The sequence below is a fragment of the Sorghum bicolor genome, chromosome 3 (genome assembly GCF_000003195.3).
Source record: "Sorghum bicolor cultivar BTx623 chromosome 3, Sorghum_bicolor_NCBIv3, whole genome shotgun sequence".
NCBI classification, from domain to species: Eukaryota; Viridiplantae; Streptophyta; class Magnoliopsida; order Poales; family Poaceae; genus Sorghum; species Sorghum bicolor.
The window spans coordinates 72,609,726-72,631,862 of NC_012872.2; the positions used below are offsets into that span (position 1 = coordinate 72,609,726).

The 22,137-nt window shown below is 43.7% G+C and overlaps 2 protein-coding genes and 2 long non-coding RNA genes across 6 annotated transcripts; 1 reads left to right on the plus strand and 3 right to left on the minus strand.

The window, feature by feature from the left end:
• Positions 4,134-10,440, minus strand: LOC110433913. Of its 2 annotated transcripts, XR_002451347.1 has the most exons (7): positions 10,304-10,440; positions 9,966-10,106; positions 9,582-9,824; positions 9,361-9,447; positions 5,283-6,362; positions 4,600-4,742; positions 4,134-4,488 (listed from the first exon to the last, which is right to left on the minus strand). It is a non-coding gene; the product is annotated as an uncharacterized LOC110433913 (long non-coding RNA). The 2 variants fall into 2 exon arrangements; XR_002451345.1 differs by having other exon boundaries at positions 4,134-4,742.
• On the plus strand, positions 6,362-11,101 carry LOC8081320 (cytokinin dehydrogenase 4). Its single transcript, XM_002456872.2, has 5 exons — positions 6,362-9,234; positions 9,334-9,461; positions 9,558-9,818; positions 9,897-10,159; positions 10,255-11,101. The coding sequence occupies exons 1-5, from the start codon at positions 8,640-8,642 to the stop codon at positions 10,577-10,579; spliced, it is 1,572 nt and encodes a 523-aa protein (XP_002456917.1). The 5' UTR covers positions 6,362-8,639; the 3' UTR covers positions 10,580-11,101.
• On the minus strand, positions 10,882-13,944 carry LOC110433914. Of its 2 annotated transcripts, XR_002451348.1 has the most exons (4): positions 13,778-13,944; positions 13,554-13,682; positions 12,461-13,361; positions 10,882-11,018 (listed from the first exon to the last, which is right to left on the minus strand). It is a non-coding gene; the product is annotated as an uncharacterized LOC110433914 (long non-coding RNA). The 2 variants fall into 2 exon arrangements; XR_002451349.1 differs by lacking the exons at positions 13,554-13,682; positions 13,778-13,944 and having other exon boundaries at positions 12,461-12,569; positions 12,700-13,547.
• Positions 15,077-21,801, minus strand: LOC8081321 (hexokinase-3). Its single transcript, XM_002459027.2, has 9 exons — positions 21,515-21,801; positions 18,029-18,173; positions 17,779-17,946; positions 17,381-17,455; positions 16,693-16,848; positions 16,495-16,593; positions 16,288-16,415; positions 15,819-15,900; positions 15,077-15,740 (listed from the first exon to the last, which is right to left on the minus strand). The coding sequence occupies exons 1-9, from the start codon at positions 21,784-21,786 to the stop codon at positions 15,372-15,374; spliced, it is 1,494 nt and encodes a 497-aa protein (XP_002459072.1). The 5' UTR covers positions 21,787-21,801; the 3' UTR covers positions 15,077-15,371.

Sequence of the window (22,137 nt, forward strand, 5' to 3'; positions counted from 1 at the left end):
TTGGTAGAATGGACGGTGCGAACATTGTCCAACTCTCTCTCCTGTGATCCTGTATCTCTCGAGTCACACACAAATAAGTGATGTTTTGGATATTTGACATGGTTTCCAGACCTAATTTTTACTAGTACTATTTGTTACAAAGTGTATGCTTCAACTAATGAAACATTGAAATAAACTACATCTCAAGACAAGTATAGACTCGTATAGATAATATCACATATATATCCAAATTACTCAACACACAAATGGTTATTTGTAACAAAGTTCGGAGTACCTAATTAGCTAGCAATATCTAGGACAATGTATCACTAATAATCAGCTTGCTACTCCCCTGCTGGTAAATTATATGACACGCCTAATCAAAATGAGTGTCATTTTGTCTTTAAGCAAACCACTTAAAACTTTAATTGGTTGCAAAAAAAACTTTCATGTATCAAGTTTGGATATGTTAAAATAATTACATATTGAATTATTTTTGCCATGTTTGATAGTTATTATATTTAAAAAGGTACGTACTAATTAATTGTTTTTGAAGACCATACAGAAGCTAATAACGTCGCTTATTTATATAACTACAAGAGTAATAATGTATAAGGTGACTATATAAACTGTTGGCTACTGTTAGCGAAATCTGTTATTGCGGGTTCAAGGGATGGGACTATTATTGGCTAACAGATTTCACTAACGGTTCAAGGGATGGGACTTCTTCAAGTGTTTGTTCGAGTGTGGGTTGGATGAAATTGTCATGTAAGTTCTTCCGTCCTAATATATAAGGCCTAATCACTTTTTTGTTATATCTCATAATAACGCTCTCTCTCGCAAATATTAATGTAGTAGTATTAGTGCTGAGAGAAAGTATTAAATACGTTCTTGGTCTTTGAACCAGGGGTGGTTACGCCTTATATACTGGGACAGATGGAGTATTCCCTTATATATCATCCCCTTCTTGTCCTCCAGAGATTTGAATTACCACATCACTCCTTTCTCACAATATGTACTTTATTTCCTCTCTCATACGCTCCCTCGTCTTCTTTTCTCATTTTTTGGGTTGTGTCATGCAAGGTTGAGCCATACAATCGGGGAGAGGCTGTGATGAGAGAGGCGCCCACGTCGAGGCGGGCTAGGGAAAGGGGCGCCAGGCAAGGGTGGTTTGGGGGTGAGCCGCCAGGGAGGAGGCTGGTCTAAAGTCAATGATTCAAACCTTTGACTACTAATTTTCCTTCTAATATTATCTATAAAATGTATCCAATGTACTAATTTTAAGATTTAACATTATTTTCTAAAAAAATCTACTCATATCACTTCAAACATCAAAACTTTATGTAACATATACAATCAAAGTTTGGAATAGTTAACTTTGTAAAACCTAAAATGTCATTAAGTCATCTATGAGTAGATGAAGTACATATGCATAGCTACTTCCACTTAATTTTGATGTGCACTATGCTTTCACACAACTGCTACGACTAGAGTTATTAGCTATTATATATCGATCTTTAGGCAATTTTGGTAGATTCATCGGTAGTGTAAAAGCATCAACTTCTCGCTCCCGTGCACAATGAAATTGTTGTCTAGCACCCTGCTAACAAAATAGGGCGTTGGTGCATGTCTCTTTAGGTTACTATATACTATATAAATCAAGGAGAACCAAATAAAAAGGAGATTTCTAAGATAGGACCCACATAGATCGATAGGGCCCACACAAGATTTGGTCACATGCTCATTTTTTTGGTCGAACAGAACTTGAGGCTCGAATGACATTTTTCTGTTGCAGGACACGGTTACCTTGCTAGCTATACCTGCTAGTGTGCTAGACTTTCTGTAGTATCACTCTCTCGGTCTCAAATTATTAGGTACACGATTCAGGCCTTGTTTAGTTCGCAAAAATTTTAGTTTTTTTTTGCTATTGTAGCACTTTCGTTTTTATTTGACAAACATTATCCAATCACGGAGTAACTAGACTCAAAAGATTCATCTCACAAATTACAGGTAAACTGTGCAATTAGTTTTTATTTTCGTATATATTCAATGCTCCATGCATGCGACCAAAGATTCGATGTGACGGAGAATCTTGAAAATTTTTGCAAACTATAAACAAGGCCTCAATTTGATGTAGTTTTCAAAATCACACATGGACAACTAATTTTCTCTTACATAACATACTTATAGTTTACTGCAACAAAAAATGAATCATTACAAAGTATTTACAAATAAAAATCTAATATATATATAGCCAATTTTCTATTATAGATTTTTTGTATGGTTAAATTAATTGTTAGTCTAAGAACGTAGATGTATTATTTTTTACATAGATGTAGGAGTATTACTTTATTCGGTAGGATTGAAACAATGATGCCTGACTGGTTGGTCAAGAACTCCAGGTGACACCTTCACGGCCTGGGTTCGATCCTCATGGAGTGAATTGCAGTGTCAGAGATAAAAAAAATACCCTCATCTGCCCTGCATTACCTAAAGCATAGGTTTGTGGCACCGATCCACTCATAGGGTAATGGGTCCCTGTGTGCAGGCGGCGTACGAGATTCGGGAGTTTTCTTGAACTAGGTGAGGAATCCTCTACCTTAACGCAAATGCTCAAGCACCACACATGCTATCTCTCTACAGTCTGAGTTTTTTAAAGTTAGGTTGGCCCAATGGGTCGCACTTCATTTAAAAAAAATAGTATGCTATGTTGATAAACACTGAAAGCTCCCATTTTCAAATATTGTTTGCCAATTGAGGGAAAAACACAGTCCCCCACTATATCACTTATTTATTATTTATGAGCGAACATACATGATTCAGGAAAAGTACTGGATTTTATTATTTATGAGCGTCCTCTAGTTTTTTTAAAAAAAGGTCACTAGGATGAACTATCTCCACCTGAATTTTCATTACCATAGATTCTAGCAAATTAATGGTAGTTACATTAGAGGTCATGAACCCAGAGTTACAAAAATAAGGGGTGAGAAAAAGAGAACCAACAATACCACAAAAAGAAAAAACTATTACCAATAGCCACAGGGACAAACAAAGCTATAAATCCCATAGTAGAGACAAGTCGATGGTCGAACTCCGATGAGCTCTATTCCACAGCCGACTGTAGTGCACTGAGTCAAGATGACAGACAACAGTCGTGATATACATCTTCTATGGAATTCATTTTGGATCCAATCTCTTTCCACATATGCCCATAGAGGGGAGGAAGCCTCTACGGTTGGAGGACACAGTTGGAGAACAAGGAGATCCAAGAGAGGGGATCATGGTCTCGCTAACTCGGCATATGGTGAGAAGATGCATTCAAGAAACCTAGAGGACGTTAGAGCAAAGACATTGGTAGCAGACATATCCAACAACCACCTTATGCCCTAAATAGGAGGTGCGAGCAAGTTAAGCTTTTTTTTCACTTTAAAGCCCTTCTCTTTTTTTTTTTCCTGATAAGCTGGTGCATAAGTACATATCCTGTTCCCTCAGAAAAAGTACATATCCTTGTTTGTCTGGTTACCGCATAAGTATGTCTTGTGGAAGATGGCAGACATTTTTAGTTGATTCGATCGATAGTTCCAATATTATCTTTATTTGCTACATTGTCTTTGATCTCAGTGGTTTACTTTGCAGTTGACGTAAAAAGTTAGCAATACAATGTTCAAAGATGCCGGCAATATGATGACAGAACAAAGTGAACAACAGTGGGGGTTAACTGCTGTCTACCTAAACACTGGACAATTATCAGGTGGTTTGGCTGCTGGCTAAATTAGTAAAAAATCATGTCAAGTGCAGCGCTAGCTAGTTGCTGTCTTAGATGGTTAGACCACCTTTTAGGGTTGGTTATCATGGCATCTAGCTTTTGACTACTGCATTGCATTGCACACAAGAAGATATATATATATATATATATATATATATATATATATATATATATATATATATATATATAGTGTTATAGTATTGGCACTGCGCTGCATGGTCTCTAATCCTTAATCATCCAGCAGATTATATATAGTACACACAGTCATGCATGCCCGCCCTTATAATAGTCTTGAATACAGTCCTTAATGTGTACTATTATTATTTGAGCATGCATGCATACGCACATCTATAGACATGGGAATGCATCCACATACAAAAAGACAATATAGTTTTTCATACTTGTCACGCTGTTTTCATAGTTTGATCATATAGACCAACGCACTAGCTAGATCGATTGGTTATTGGTTCAGTGAACGTTCAATTCAGTCGCTCTCTGCCATCACACTCCATCTCTTACACGCATGCATCTGGCACTATTGATCCGACGAAAACCGGTCAAAAAGGAGTTGGAAACTAAAGAAGGTTGCCGCCCATGGGTAGCTCGACACGATGACTGATGTACATATATTCACGTTGGCACACAATTGAGATGACAAAGAAAGAAAGAAAGAAAGCACGTACGTGGTGCTTTGGACCAGCTTGTGATGCACATCTGTTTTCCAGACCAGACACAGCACGCATCTGAAAAATAATGCCAACATAGATAGGTCAGCATATACTATCTATAAATATCTATACAAGTCAAGTTCACTAGTTGTAATCATATATATTTTTTTTTTTCTAAAGCCCAACTGTGGTCAAGGTGAAGCTAGCCATGTCACTGCAGAATTGCTATCGTCTGATGATCGAGGTTGTTTCTGATGAATAACCACCCACTTGCCATTTCTAAAAACTTGGGAATGGTTTCCCGAGCTTTGCTTTGTTCTCAACAATACCTGCAAAAATAGCACAGAGTCTTAATCTTGTTCAAAAGTTTCCCAAATCATATATAGCAACAGTTTTGAAACATGCATGTGAACATTTTTTCAAAACACATCAGCAATTGGATGACACCTACTATCTTGACAACACTATTATAGAATCCTGTGACGACAAATCCTTTGGTGAGTTTTTTTTCTAGATTTGGTTCACTACAGTGGTACGTACAGCTAACGATCTACCAAACTCAAGACTTGGATTCCAAGCGCATGAGTGAACGTAGGCCTTGTTTAGTTGGGGAAATTTTTTTGCTTTGGCTATTGTAGTATTTTCGTTTTTATTTAGCAATTATTATCGAATCATGAACTAATTAGACTTAAAAAATTTATCTCGTAAATTACAACAAATTATACAATTAGTTATTTTTTTATTTATATTTAATGCTTTATACATAAGTTCAATATAACGAATTTTGAAAATTTTGAGAACTAAACAAGGCCGTAGTACAATTGTACTACGTTACCACTATATCAACTCATGAGGTTGTCTACTAGTACCTGCCAACTGCCATCCTCATGCAGATGAGAAAAATACAAGATCCCAGAACCAAACAGCAGGGTGGGCCATGGCCCCACAGGCTGTGGGTTTTGTGCACCATGCATGCCAGGGCCTGACACGTCCGCCACTGGGTCCCGCAGGCCGAAAGCCACCGGCGAATATGTCAAGAAGGCCACGTGGGGGATGGGTCCCCGGAGTCCACTTCCGCGCGATCTCAAGGCCGGGCCGCACCGGCGATCGCTCTCCGGCCGCCTCCCTGCTTCCTCGATCAGGTCCGGTCTCCCATGCCGGCATGCATGCACGAGCATCTCCCTCAGAACAGAACGCGCTGGCAGTGTTTGTCTTGCTCACACATCAGTTGCTTGGCCATGCAGTCAGCAGTGCATGCAAGAACACAAACAAATAACAACACCTGTGCACAATGGCGTCTATCATTGGTACCATCTCAATCGGTTGACTCGTCCATAACTACTGTGCTGGGCGGCAAATGGAGGCCCCTTGTGTGGTACCATTGCATCATGCAGTCCGAAGAGTACCTCGCAAGCACCGTATCATTATTATCATCTTTTCTTAAACTGGTCAGAAACTGACCATCAACTAAAGTAATACTGATATACTGTATCTTTTTAGGTAATAAAATGGAGAAAATCTCCATGGAGGGATGAGCACAGTCAAATCAATGAAATTATGTCAACTTCCATTCCATCTGATCGAATAAATGTCTGAAAAGTAGACCAAGACAAAAGGAAATGGAAAAAAAAGGGGGGGAACAGTAGCCAAATCCCATGCATATATCTGTCTATATTCCACGTAGGCTCAAAACACAGTACGCATTTGGCTTTCCAGCTAGCATATACATACGTGTGACTGTTGACGATGAATTGTGTGGACCGCATTGACACAACGGTGCATTGCAACGGACGGGCGCCGTCAAGGTCAAACGCTTAAAGGTTGTCATTTGCCAACACTTCGAATCAATGGTGGCGCCATCCATCCACGATCCACACCATTGTTGGTGTAGTGGTTGGCCCCAGCTTGAAGGCCAGGCCGTGTTCTGGAAGGTAGCCCTGTGGCGAGCACTAAACATGTGTGTGTTTTGCATTTCCATGTCAGATGGTTTAATATATACACCCACCACTTTTCCTTTTTACATATATAGTCTAATTAATAGCATTAACAAAGTTTCTTCGGATGGGTATTTGAAAATCTCCTAACTTGGAGGTATATATGCTCTCTATCTCTCTTTGCAATTTTCCCTTTTAGCTTTTTTAGACATGTTTGTTTATCATTCGGAAAAAAAAACAAACAAAGTATACACACATTACAAAAGCTGCTCAAGTGGTTTTGTTTCCCCCACACGCGGTTCCAGCATGTATGAAGAATTGAAGACCCTCTAGATTTTTAAAATAGGAGTGCTCTAGATTTTTATTAATAGTATTATATAAGTGGGGAATATTATATACTAAGAGTGTTAGTACAAGGCACTTTGAGTTGTTAGTTTGGGAGGGAGAGGGAGAGGGAGAGGGAGAGGGAGAGAGGAGAAGAATCTCCGTTGTGGAGTCTGCCTACCAGGCAATGCAAAGGCATCAGCATGCGGGCGGACAGGAGGGACGGTCAGAGTGGCCTCCCCTCCACCCCGACGACGACGCATGGGCTCCGTCCGTCCGTCCCGTCCCCTTTGCTTGCTTGCTTGCTTCGTGCTCCAGCCTAGTGCTCCGCCGGGCCAGGCCGGACCGGACCACTTGGTCGCATCCCGATGCGTTACCGTCCGCCGGTGTCCATCGTGTCGGTTTCACCCCTGCACTCACTAGCTAGCATAAATTCCTGACACCAACAGCGAGCGACGTCGTCGGCTCCTACAAGTCACAAGTGTTCTGACGACTGACCAGCTAGCAATTCTGGTGCTGCTCTGATCCGCTGCTAGCTGTTCGCCTCCAGTACGCTACGCTACGCCTTCTCGATCGTCGTCGTCCACACAGAACAGAATCCACACGGGCTTGCTGTGCCGCGTAGTACGCATGTGTACGTATGCAAACATATAGGTAGAGGAAGGGGAGAGAGGCGGCAGCAAATGCGACGGTCCAAGTCGTACCACAGAAAGAGAAGTGGTTGCGCATGTGTGCTCATGTTGCCATCACCCGGATGCTATTAGATTTCCAGAAAACTAACTTGTGAGGACCCCTGGTGTCTGCTAGCTGCTCTCCAGCCCGTCAATCAATTCCCAGACGGACAAGCTCAACCTCAACAACGATGGCCCGGGGGCCGGGTCACGGTGGAACGGATCCTCCTCTACACGCATGGAAATCAGGCATGGGAAATGGAGGAGACCAGGCTCGATCGGACTGGCATGGAACACGGCAGGAGCCCCAGTATTTATCATCTGAAAGCTCCTGGTCATCTTCAATTATCAATCAATTGCGTGTGTGTGTGCGTGTTACTATGAGAGACCAAAGAAAAAAAATATCCCAAGTAATCCATGTCCATACGATTAGGCTAACCAAAAGATCGAACCCATCTTTGTTTATGCATGTCATGTTTTATTAAGAGAGAAGAGAGCAGGGCAGTGAGGCAAGGAAAAGAAGGCTCCTTCACAGACACAGAGGCAGATCAGATTAGTAGTATTAGCTCGAATCCAACAGCATATGACCAGGGACCAAAACATATGGATATCCTGTGGGCTTGGCCAGGGACAGACGCATGCAAGCCATGTGAGTGTCTGGGAGAGATAGGCATAGCAATAGCATAGGCTGAGTCCACTGATACTGGAACAGAGGATCCGATACGGAAACGGCCCCTTTTCTTTCTATATCTATGAGATGGGTCTCTCAACTCACCTCTGTCGTCTCCATTAGGCTGTTAACTAGCCAACACATGTTCCCCCGTTGCTTAAGATAGGAGCTACAAAGCGAGAACAGCATGCTCTAAAAAGAAACTTCCGCAATGCACCACTAGCACATGTCTGCGCCTGAATTTGCAACCGGCAAGCAAGCCGGCAGGCAGACAGTCGCCATACGGTTTTTACCAAACAGCTAGCGCCCGCCCTGGACTCACTAGCTGACCGCCGCACCACACCACCACACAGTTCTTGCAAGGCAAGCTCCTATATAGAGAGGCCCCCTCCCTCCCCTGCATGGACAGCCACCGCCTTCTTCAACCCCCGACCCCCCCTCCGTCTTCCTCCTCGTTGCACCTCAAGAAACTCGCCCGCCACCACGCACCAGGAACCACCCTCTTCTCTCTCTCTCTGCCTTCTTATTCCAAGCTTCCCAACTGCCCAGCGCCAACCTGCCGAACTCCCATCCTTTTTGTTGGTTTGTCGAATTATAAATCGAGGAGGAGCTAGCCGGCCGGCCACCATGAGGCCACCATCACTGGTGCACTGCTTCAAGCTGCTGGTCCTCCTGGCGCTCGCCAGGTTGACCATGCACGTCCCCGACGAGGACGTGCTGTCGTCCCTCGGCACGCTGCCCCTCGATGGCCATTTCAGCTTCCATGACGTCTCCGCCATGGCGCGGGATTTCGGTAACCAGTGCAGCTTCCTGCCAGCCGCAGTCCTCCACCCCGGCTCGGTCTCCGATATCGCCACCACCGTGAGGCACGTCTTCTCCCTGGGCGAGGGATCACCACTCACTGTCGCGGCACGCGGGCATGGGCACTCCCTCATGGGTCAGTCCCAGGCGGCCCAGGGGATCGTGGTCCGGATGGAGTCGCTCCGTCGTGGTGCTAGACTCCAGGTCCACGGTGGTGTGTCACCGTTTGTCGATGCTCCCGGCGGAGAGCTCTGGATCAACGTGCTGCGTCAGACACTCAAGCACGGCCTGGCACCCAAGTCGTGGACGGACTATCTCCATCTCACGGTCGGTGGCACGTTGTCTAATGCGGGGGTCAGCGGGCAGGCGTTCCGCCACGGACCGCAGGTCAGCAATGTCAATCAACTGGAGATTGTGACAGGTCTCAAACGAACTCACAAAGCATGCATTGAACTAGCTAGGCGCACATAACGAAAGATAAAAAACAGTTGCTGATCGTAATCGTAACAACCAAATGCAGGAAGAGGAGATGTCGTTACATGCTCACCCGAGGATAACTCTGATCTCTTCTATGGTGCTCTTGGCGGTCTTGGTCAGTTCGGGATCATCATCAGAGCAAGGATTGCACTTGAGCCTGCTCCAAAGATGGTAAGTCATCAGACAAGCGATTCAGTAAAATGAATATTTCATTTATCTCAGTACAACATGCAGTCATTTACTAAATGGATATATATACAATGACAGGTGAGGTGGATAAGAGTTCTTTACTCGGATTTTGAAACCTTCACCGAGGACCAGGAGATGTTGATCATGGCAGAGAACTCCTTTGACTACATTGAAGGTTTTGTCATCATAAACAGGACAGGCATCCTCAACAACTGGAGGGCGTCCTTCAAGCCACAAGACCCAGTCCAAGCAAGCCATTTTAAGTCGGATGGAAGAGTACTATACTGCCTCGAGCTAACCAAGAACTTCAATAGTGACGACGCTGATATCATGGAACAGGTGAGCCTGTTATTTCACTTTGCAACAAGACGTCGACATTAGACTCCAATGATAATAACTGTAAATTTACGTTTACAGGAAGTTACTGTGGTGCTATCTCGACTTAGATTCATACAGTCTACTCTATTCCACACCGATGTCACGTACCTGGAGTTCTTGGACAGGGTCCACACCTCTGAGTTGAAGCTGAGGGCACAAGGCCTCTGGGAAGTTCCACACCCTTGGTTGAATCTTCTAATACCGAGGAGCTCAATCCGCAGATTTGCTAAGGAAGTCTTTGGCAAGATCCTGAAAGACAGCAACAATGGTCCCATACTGCTTTATCCAGTGAACAAATCAAAGTAACTTGCTTCACTTGCAAAATTTGCTGTCACAAATAAGTTAATCTAGTATTGCGGTTAAGGTAGCTCAATTGGTCTATTTCATTTTGATGCAGGTGGGACAACAGAACGTCAGTAGTCATACCAGATGAGGAAATTTTCTACCTAGTGGGATTCCTTTCTTCAGCACCGTCTCTCTCAGGTCACGGCAGCATTGCACATGCAATGAACCTGAACAACCAAATAGTAGAGTTCTGTGAAGAGGCTGATATTGGGATGAAACAGTATCTGGCACCCTACACCACACAGCAGCAGTGGAAAGCCCACTTTGGAGCAAGGTGGGAGACATTTGAACGGAGGAAACACAGATATGATCCCCTAGCCATCCTAGCACCAGGACAGAGAATATTCCCAAAGGCCTCACTGCCGTTGCCTTTGTGACAGTTCCTGCTATTTTAATGCTTCTGTAGAGCATAAGGTTGTACAAAAGTGTAGGTAAAAGTATCCCCTGTAAAGACAATATCTACGGAAGGTAGCTAGCCTGAAGAACACAGCATAGCGACATTTTTAGTGGCCGAAGATACCTCAAAGCAGTACTTCAAAGTGGCGCAACGTCACCTGAACTCTGACGTGGTGAGTGCAACTTTGGAGGCAATCACTGGAGGATTGTAGCGGTCCAAAGGACCCGTCTGTTGTTACAGCGTTGAGATGAGCTGTGCTGATCAACTGATCACTAACCAGTATCCCGAGGAACTCATGTTGGGCTGTATGCATTTTCCGTTAAAAAAAAGTGCAGAAAGTTGCATGAGGGTAGAGCCTTGATTAGCAAATAACACTGCCTGTTATTTCACTTGTAACTAGCATCTCATCTCAGGAGTGCCTGCGTAAATTTAGCAGGTTACATTAGTTTCCATGAGTCGGGATATTATATGCTTGTGCAAAAACAATGAAGTCGTTTATCAATCATGGTGTTCAGAAACAGAAAACATTTTGGAATTCTCTCCACTTGTGCATTAAATGTTGCAACCTGTAGTGTGAATTTGAATAACAAATAAGATATCAAGAGAGCCATTATTGAAACTGATTAAAAATGTGAAATGAAAGATTTCTCAAATCCAATCAAGCAGAATTAAGTTTACATGGTAACTCGATAACTGACATCTCAGTTTTTGTATCAAGCAAATGTGCTGTAATTTCCTCATTATTATCAGAAGAAAACAAACAAAGCCAGGATATAGAATTTAGACTAAAAATAAAGCGAATACAACCTTTGTTTCTGTATGGTGTCTAGAACTGCATGTGCGATACAGCTTCTGCTCATGATAGCACTAACAGAAGATCTCAATACATGCAAGTATTCAAATCCAGTAACAGCAGAATATTCAAAGATATTTGCTTGGTTCAAATATGGGCATGCAGTTCTTTGCGATTGTGAGATCATTCCACCAACAGGTTGACTCAAAACCAATATTATCCAAATGAATTCATGTCTGTAAAAGGTCAGGTGGAAAACATCCTAGGACCAAAATAGGGTTGTGCTCTAGCATTTGTTTTGGTTAGGAAAATGCTTGTGGAGTATTTAGAAGGTAATTGATGTTTAGTAGTCAGGCTATAGAAGTTAAAATACTAAGAACGATTTGAGGCCATACACTGAGGTGAACCATGATTTAACAACAGTGTAAACTAGCTACAAATTGGAATACAAAACAAGTCACGCATATGGTGCATAAACATAACCATGTTATTTTGTAATAGAGAAAAGGGAAGCATGATACTAGAAGCAGGTGAATGGTCCAGATTATCAGAGGTGAAAAACTAGTCAATTCCTCTTCTCAGATCTTAAGAAATCAATATTATGTAAGATATACCGACAGTTCAGCTACAAATAAGCATACAATGAAGTAAACTGCATGTTCCAAACATAGAGAGAGTTGTGCTAGGTCCTTGAAATAAGAATCAGCTAACAAACTAATGCACAAAAAAAAACATGTAGGAGTGTTATGGAAACTACAACAAAGCCTGGTCGACTGTTTCACATATATCTGACTTAAATCTACATTATCACGCTATCAGCCTTGACTGAATCAAACACAATTTTTAGTGTTCTGCTTTCACACGTATCACTAGTATAGTCATTTGTCAATGTTCATAGTACATCAGATGTGGATGTAACAAGATGATCATCAATGTTGGGCTTGGGGCTACAAGAAGCTTAAACAGTTGATCCACCACTGGGATTTAAATAATCTGGCCTCATCAACTACGGATTTAAATAATCTGGCCAGATCAATTCTTCTGCAGTATCTATTTGAACAATCTTACCAGCTGGCAACCTGATGCACATGTCCACAAACTCTACTCTCTGAAGTCTGAACAGCCATGTTGCAATAAGCTGATTTCAAGTTCATTCTCTCACAAAGCCATCTTGTTTCTAGTACAAAGAATGACGAGGACACAGGTAGTACTTGTTAGGCATGTAGCCAGACGAATATACTAATTTGAAAAATCAAGGAAATAGTTTCCTAGTTACAAAGCACAGTTGAGTTGTACATACTATTTACCATTTCAACCACCTACTCCAAAATAAGTATCTGAACCACCATCTTTTATCTGCCATCACATGGAGCTTTCCTTTCATTTTTCTTCAGACTCTGTGTATATCAATATCTATGGAGTTTGTGTGCTTCTCAACATTTGAACGACAATACGTCCATCCCTTGATGTTACCTTACTTCAGAAAAGGACAAAAGGAAATGCAGATGATTGAGAGAGAAAACAGCTGTGTTTGGTTTTAGTGAAGATCTTTCGTGTCACTCTGTTATCACCACCACTTTACTCAAACTTTATAATTGTGCATCAAGGATACCTTTGATAGCTCATGGTGATAAGAGACAACCTTTAACAACGAAAATGACCCTGTAAAACTCGTACATCAAGGAAATTTCCATAATACTAGACTTTATAACGTCTCATCTGAATCAATGTGCTTCCAGATTAACTGTTGGCTGAGAATAAAAAAAAGTAAGAAAAAAAGGACTAAGTCTCACTAGTCTTCTTATCCCAGTTGGTGATGTGTCAGTCCAATCCATGTCAAAGATAAGTTGATTTGAGACTAAAATACAAAGCCATTCATCTGAAGTTACTTCTAATTGACCGCATTGTTACCGTCAAGAGTGTCTAATCCACCTTATCCTTCCAAGATAAACCAAGATGCCATATCAAACTGCAAACATCAGTAGGATTCGACGCTACCCACATCAAGAATGCAGCCAAAATTCCAAACGTGCACTCCTGCTGCTATGCTACTCATAACAAAAGGGTGCCACTCCGCCTATGTTCAGCGACTTTGTGGAGATCAAAACGCAACAAACAACAGTTAAGAGTGCGAAATTGCCAAATGTAAAAGGCACTTCACCTTGCGATCGTAACCTAATATCCTCCGTCCGTGCACCATTCGCGGCACAACCCGTGCAATCCTTGTTGTGATTGTACTAGCCAAACTCGATCCGGCAGGAACAGAGCCGATTAGTCGAATTGGAGAGCCCTATCGAACAGAACACATGGTGAGAACGGCGAAGGTGGTGCGAGAATCCGGGAGGAGGGGATAGAGGAGGTGGACGAAGGAGAGAAAGAGCTCACGTCGTGTCCGGCGGCGGCGCGCGCGCGCGCGAGAGAGAGAGAGAGAGAGAGAGACGGCGGGGGCGCGCGCGGAGGCGGAGGAGACGGGAGGAGCCGACGTGTGGCTCGGAGCCTCGGAGCCTTCTGGAAGAAGACGTCGCGCCTTTTCGAATGGCGCACGCGCCGGATTCCACGGCTATTGGGCTCCGGCTTCTGCCCTTTGGAGCCCGTGGCCCAGGCATGTACTGCCATGACGGTATGGGCCATTTCTCTTATTGAGTTTCTTTTGTTTAGTTTCGATTTTTTTTGGTTTTGCATACTCTATCACTTTCATTTTTATTTAAAAATTATTGTTCAAATCATGACTAGGCAAACTGTATAATTAGTTTTTGTTTTTGTCTATATTTAATGTTTCATGTATGTGCTGCAAGATTTAATATCACAGGGAATCTTGAAAAGTTTTTAGTTTTTGGGTGAACTAAACAAGGCCTAACTACTCAAGGATCTATCTTCTTAGAGGGGGTGTTTAAGGTTCCCTTACTATTTCAAAAAAATTTGGGTTTTGGTTCATCACTTTGCATAATGTAACTAAACACCATGCAAAATTTTTAGCAAAAGGGTGATTATTCTCCATTTTGGATTTTGACCTCAAGAGGCAAAAAAAAAAACCCCAAAAGAGCCTCAAGTGGTCCTCATGAGGGCAAAAAATTCTGCATTTTAGATGGAACTAAACATAATTCTAAAATATTTGGCATTTTGCATTCCATCATTCCAAATTAGCCTTGTTTAGTTCAAAAAAATTGGCAAAATTGGCACTGTAGCACTTTCGTTTATATTTGACAAATATTGTCTAATCATAAACTAACTAAGCTCAAAAGATACGTCTCGCAAATTACAGGCTAACTACGTAATTAGTTATTATTTTTATCTATATTTAATGCTCTATGCATATGCCGCAAAATTAAATGTGATGGGGAATCCGAAACTTTTTGAAAACTTTTTTGGGAACTAAACAAGGCCATAGTTGGCAATTTGCATTTTTTTTTTAAACTAAACACCCCCTCAATACAAGTTGGTATTCTCTTTCTACGAAGCCAGGCCAAGAGATAACAAGCAGAAGGGAAATGTCAGCATTACTGTGGTCATCAACCAGAAACGTCTAATCTCATATGATTGTTTGATCTTTGATCTCTCGCTAGATGATCCAGAAACGTCTAATTTCATATGATTGTTTGATCTTTGATCTCTCGCTAGATGATCCTTCAAGGATCAATGTGATGTCTGCATCCAACAGAAAAAAAAAACAAAAATCGTTACTGCGGTCATGTAATGTGGCCTACCTTAGCTTGGCATGACATTTTGGCCTGCATGATCAGTTCATCAGCAACTCAGATTTACAAAGAATTATAATCCTTCAACACTGGGAAAAAAAGGTAAACCTAGTACACAGCAACGGTTACATCCACAAGGGCAAGGCAGAAGAATCATAAGAGCTGAGATAGGAGAACAGGTATTTCTCTGCACAAGACCAGATTTTATATATATGAATATAGATATCAAATAATGTCCCTTTTTACATTTGCACAGAGGGGCTAGCTCCTGTATCACCATCTCCCTATATGGAACCTTGCTGTCTATTCGACGAATGTACGGCGGCGAGGAGGGCAGCGCCAGCCCCAGACCCGTCCTCTGTCACCCTTAGCGCCACCGTCTGCGCCACCTCCTCCCCCAAGATCTCCACCAGAGCTTCATCTAGGTACTCCCTGAACACTGGGTAGCCCTCATACAGGCCACCCTCGATCGCAACCACCGTCCGCCTCAGCTGCCCTCGTGTTCTCCCGCTTGAAGCCACGCCGCTCCCATCCCGACCGAGCTTTTTCAGTATCCCGACAATACCAGCAGCAGCTAGGCGTGCAGCTCTTCGGGTGACAATGTCGCAGACTTTGACGACTAGCCTTCGAGTTTTCAGGGGAGTGTCCATTATCTGCAGCAAATCATCAAAACCTTCAGTACAGATTGAAGGAACGCACATGTTTACTTCATGGAGATCAGGAAACCTGACCTTCAGATGTTCTTGCAGTATCCTTCTGACTTCACTCAGATCTGGTGAATCGTCCTTGCGAATTGCAGCCAGAAGTGGTGTGCTGGAACACAAACAAAAACATATACTAAAGTATTAGCATTAGCTTTTGCCCACAAGCTTTAGTTCTAGGTAATAAGACATGTGATTTTGCCTTTTACAAGCTCAATGACACATCAACATGAACCATTGGACAGTAATACTAATATGCATAGATGAGCAGGAAGGTTTCCATGTACTCATAAAAAAGACAAGGACCAGGTACTTAACATAGGGAAGCGTGAATCTAAAGATGCAGAACACAACATACAGTACTGCATCGATCTACTGCATTGGTAGAAAATAGCAGATCAGAGCTATACTGAGAATAACCCGATACTAACTAGTTCCCTTTGAACTTTCCACAACACAAAATTTGGAATAAACAAAGCATATAGCAAGCTTGAGGTACCTCAATGTGAAGGGGGTAGATAGATGATCAGCAGCATCGCCAAAAACATCTGATTCTAGAGCCATGCGATGCAGCACCAGCCTTGCAATTTCCCCGAGATAAATCCCAGAGATCATTTTCTCAAACCCCTGCATCAATGTCAAATTTGTTCAGCAATACTAACAAAAGGTACAACTATTACATAACATATTTTACACAAAGTGTCACCTGATCATTGCGATTTTGCGTCTCATCATCAAGGGAGATGTCATAAGGAGTTCTTGGCAAATGTGATGACCAGAAATTGCCCCATTCCATGTTTACTACCTGATGAATTGAACATCAATAGTTACATCTTTTGTCCACAGGAAAAATCAATGATATTGACACTTTGAGTACAGAACAAAGCAGCAAGAGAATATATACCATGCCACCAGAGTTTGTAAGAAGACCCTGACATTTAATAATTGCATCAGTGCGTTCAATATAGCAAGCATTGGTGCCAGCACCGATGATCACAGCAGCCACTGTATCCTCATCATAATAATGTCCTAGAGCTAATGTCCCCACGGTGTCGTTCACCTAAGTACAAAAAATGAAGGTAAGTATTTAAAAGGTGTTAATGCTACATGATAACTAAAAAGCAATAAGCATAGAAGAATATACTAGGTGAGAATATTATCGTGCTAGCCCATAGAAATTGCTTCGTGAAGCAAATTTGTGAGACCAAAACTAAACAATCTGAAGGAACTTTGATACCATAGGAAAGGCTGGCATTGGGAAAAGGTTTAAAAGTGCACAAATAACAGATTTTACAAGCAATGACACAGCTATCAACTAACTCTAATGAAACATAGAGCCTGCTCACTGCTCAGCTAGGAGATGACCAGTATGTTGCCTTCTCAAAATTAACTAGGCATGGCAATTGGAGCAACATTCATGCTTCTTGTGCAATGATTGGTGCTAATTTAAGTTTTAGACAAGGGCACCCATGTTATAGTGCACAGAACACTAAATAAGTTCCATATTAACCAATGTGTAAAAGAGGCTTGCCAAATGGAATGAGAAGATAACAAGCACCATTTCACAGTGCCAATAGTAGGCAACAACCTACCAGTGCAGTAACTCGCACATTTAGTCCACTCCTAGCAAGAGCTTCATTTAAGCATTGAGCCACATCTTTCCCAACCTGAAATCCCATGGTTCAGATCAGAAAGCGTACAAAAATTAGAAGCATAAACTTATCACAAAAAGCGATATACACCAAAACAAGGCATTATGTGCTTCCTATTATGTACACATTGAGTTCTTGGTAGGAAAAAAATTGCTAAGTTACATGTCCGTATCAAATTTCTTGTGCATAGCAAGTTGCATTCTCCATAAATAATAGTTTATGTTACAAAAACAACGCTAGCAAAGTGCCAATCATTTATTAGCACAATAATTTGTGATTAACAAATTAAATGGCATGTTCTGAACTTCTGATCTAGTCTAGTGATAAGTGTCTCTTACCGCATCTTCAATCAAAAAACCTTTAGTCCACCTAATTAATGACCCTGAAGACACTGAAGTTTGTCTAACTGGGAAAGAAAATGTGAAACCAAGCGCCCTTTGTTCATCTTTAACATCTTCTGTCTCTACAAATTCCTTTAGGGTCATGGCAACAAAGTTGAATAGCTCCTGCAGTTAAACAATAAATCAGAGACTCATACTAAAAGCATATTTATATTTGAAAATGGAAACTACATGAAATAATAAGCACCTCAATTGTACCCTTGGTCAATTCCTCAGGGATGGGAAGTTTAACCTCCCGACTGGTCACCACAGACACAGCACCAACTTCAACTCTCAACACTCTAAAGTTTGTTCCTCCAAGATCGATGGAATAATATGTGCCTTGTTCATTTCTGAAAGGTACAAAATATAACTTAGTGTGGTCATACTAATGAGAAAAGTAAAGCGACATAAATCGTTCTGACATAAACATTGAATTGAACATTTAATGCATGACAGCATTATATGGGTTAGAAAGGACTAGTTCTGGGAGAATGATGCAATTCCCTGGTTTCCCCTCCTCAATCCAATGCCGAAGAAACACTACATTTCTTCCAATCAGTTTCGATGAAATAGCATAGAACGTTTTTCCTTACAACAATTAATCAACTTTCCCACCCAAAAAAAAATCCCGCTAGTGAAGCAGAAAATCCATGCTTCCGCCATACAATACAAGCAAATCATGCAAGGCGACAGTAGCCACTCATGCGTGAAATGACAAGCAACGGACATGAGCAGTTGCCACTACCTGGTCGACAGTGCATAACCAAACAACAAACCACGCATCAACACAATGCCAGCTCAAATCCAACTCCATGGGCTTGTGTCTCTTGTGTGTGCTCTAACGGCTTGCGCATCTCATTTGTTAGTGCACTAACGGCTAGCCAGACTAACACCACTAAGCCAGCTCAAAGCCCACTCCATGGACACGTCTCTCTTGTGTGTTGTCATGGCTAGCGCATCTCATTTGTAAGTGCTCTAACAGCTAGCCAGACGAGACCACATTGCCAGCTTAAATCCAACTCCATGGGCGTGTCTCTCTTGTGTGTGCTCTAACGGCTTGCGAATCTCATTTGTTAGTGCACGAACGGCTAGCCAAACTGACACCACTAAGCCAGCTCAAAGCCCACTCCATGGACGCGTCTCTCTTGTGTGTTGTAATGGCGAGCGCATCTCATTTGTGAGTGCTCTAACAGCTAGCCAGACGACACCGCAATGCCAGCTCAAATCCAACTCCACGGGTGTGTCTCTCTTGTGTGTGCTCTAACGGCTTGCGCATCTCATTTGTTACTGCACTAACGGCTAGCCAGACTGACACCACGAAGCCAGCTCAAAGCCCACTCCATGAATGCACATCCCTTGTATGCGCAATAATGGCTTCCATGAGTGCTCTAACAGCTAGAGCACGTCCCTTGTGAATGCTCTCACAGCACATACCAACCCACACCTTTTCACAATGCCTGCGTAATTTAGCTATTTTCATCCAACACGCCAGCAGCCATTGCATCAAGGATGGCTAAAGAACTGCCTAACAGTTTGAGGACAATCTCACACAGACACAAATGACACAAGCACGCTAAGCTTGTACAAGGGTCATTGAGTTCCAGGGTAAAGTTGGACAGCTCAGCTCATATGGTAAGCTAATGAAAAGCATAATGGAAAAGGCTTTCTTACAGTATTGCCCAATTAAATATCTAAATATAGAAAATGGTTATATCTCCTACCCAGACACTACAGAATAAAATGCAAAATGTTAATGTGAATTAGCTACGATTATAAAATTGGGGTTGCCGAACCCAAGAAAATTGAATACTAACAGCTATGGCCTTGTATCGGCTTAAAAAGAAACCAATGGATGCAATATCTAGGAAATTTTCAAAAAAAAAGACAGAGAGAGAAAGGCTTTGTGCAGCTTGGTTTCATGCATTTGCTCGTCAGGGTATAATATTCCTTAGCAAACCAAGAAGAAACTGTTGCTAATTCAGTTTGATCATACTTGATAATGCATAAGTAGCCATGGCTATGCAAACCAAGAAGAAACTGTTGCATTCCCGTCACGAAAACGGACACGAACAAGAAACACAGTGTTACTAAAATCCAAACATGTGACAGAAGCAAAAGAACAAAAGGCCAACCAAATCAATGTGTATCCCATCTGTCACGCAGATTGTTCTACTGTCATTGTAAGCTGTTGCAAGGGCGGCTACCCAAAACAATACAATGAACTTAGACAGCTGCCGCAGATCAGTAGAGTGGAAACAAAAAAGACTGCGTGGGAACCAAACCAAGCGGCTTGATGTTTCATTTGGCCTTCAAATCCCGATTGTTTAGCTTGGTATCAGATGGACTGTGATCAGCACAAGCATCCAGCCTTGAACAAGCAACAGTAGAGCATCCCTATCGAGTGGAACACAAACGTTCCTGCATTAGTTACGGCTCGCCATCATCTGTCACCAGATATTCTTGCACACCAAAAGGTGGTGCCTCCCCGAGCAATGATTCCCGTCTGACAGAGAACGCCCCAGGCCACAATGCCATTGTGGAATACAACCTGGCGCCTGTGAAACCCAATGCCGGGCGCATAAAAGCGCATAGGCAGATTCATGTCCCAAGATGCCGAGCTCCACACCCCCCTTTATGGGGGGGTTCCGGACACCAAACCCCTCCATGAATGCAAGCGTCAACCCAACAGAGCTTGCCCCAGGTGGCACAAGGGCACATGAGAAATTCCTGCCATCTTCCGAGATTAATGTTCTGAGCCCCGGAGCTGCACCCGCACAAAGGTGTGGCACTGCAGTGCAGGCGGCATCACGCATCTGGACTGTTCAAATCCACCGGAGAGCGGCGCGATTAGACTAGACGCGAGGCCACAACTCCGGCAGGCGGAGAAGAACATCGTTCTGTCCCGTTCCAACAAAGATGGATGGCAAACCTTTATGACGTCGTATTTGCGGGAATTCCACGAGGAAAATCTACCGAGGTGTGCGCGGCATTATTCGGAATCGAATAAAGATGGCGACTTTATATAGGAACATAATATATCAGCAAAAGTAACGGCCCAAATTCGCGCACTGTAGGATGAACACATCAGAAAAGCAGGGACCCAAATTTGTTCACCATTGCATTGCACAGCGTCGCCTCGCCCGACAAGAGCAGGGAGATGAGTGTGAAAGACTGAAAGGATCATCAACTTAGCATCGACACGACTAGTCCGACGCACGCTCAATGCACGCCGCATTGGGCGCTAGATATGTTGGAAATGCGCGGCCTACCGCGCCGCCTCTTTAAACCAAAACAAACCAATCAGAAAACTTAAGCGGCGAAAAAAAACTGAATCCGTACGCGTCGCATTTCGCACGGACGCCCAAGGGAACGCGAGAAATGCGCGGCGCTCCACACTAGGCGGGTAGGCAGAGGAAGCAGCAGGAGTAAACATCGAACACGAGCAAGACGGCGAGATGCAAGGGTATGATCCAACTACCAGCATGTAAGACAGTTACGAGAGAAAAAAAAAGACAGCTTTATTTTGTGTGCGTTCTAATCAAGAATCAGGGAAAAAAGAAGGGGGGCGAAAGAAAAGGGCGCTTCAAATCAGGGAATCGCGAGGCCGCGCATGGCGGAAGGCAACGGCCTGCCGCAGACAGACAGGCGGTCAGTGAGGAGGACGAGGGAGGCGGAGACGTGCCGTACGTACCCGGCGGGGAGCGCGTCGACGAAGGTGAGCAGCATCTTGAGCTTGCTGCCGCCGTCGGAGGCGAGGCCCGCGTGCATCTCGACGACCATGGCGTCGACGACCTGGCGCAGGCGCGGCGTCGGCGTGGCGCAGCCTTCCTCGAACTCCCTGAGCAGCGCGACGGCGCGGCGCCAGCGCGCCCGCGCCGACGCCCTGCGCGCCACCAGCGCGGCGGCGATCGCGCACGTGGCGGCCGCGCAGCCCGCCGCCACGCCGAGCCCGACCCGCCCCATCCCCCCGGGCCCCGGCTCCAGGCGCGCGGCGGCGATCACGGCATCCCGGGGCGCGCGCGCGCGCGGTCGCTCGCTCCCTCTCTGTCTCTCTCCCCTGGCGCCCGCGCGGGACGAATCCCCCCACGCCCCCGCACCGCACGCGCGCGTGCCTGGGACGCGGCGCCCTGCCGGCGGCGCGCGTCGGAATGGCGGGCGAATGGGACCGGCCGCGGGCGGGATGGAACAGAGCGGCGCGGCGCCGGGGAAGGGAGGGGCGGCTAGTATAGTGGGGAAAGGAGAGAGAAGAGGGGGAGGGGAGGGGAAGCGAGACGAGAGCGAGAGCGAGGGGGAGAAATAGAAATAGAGGGGAGG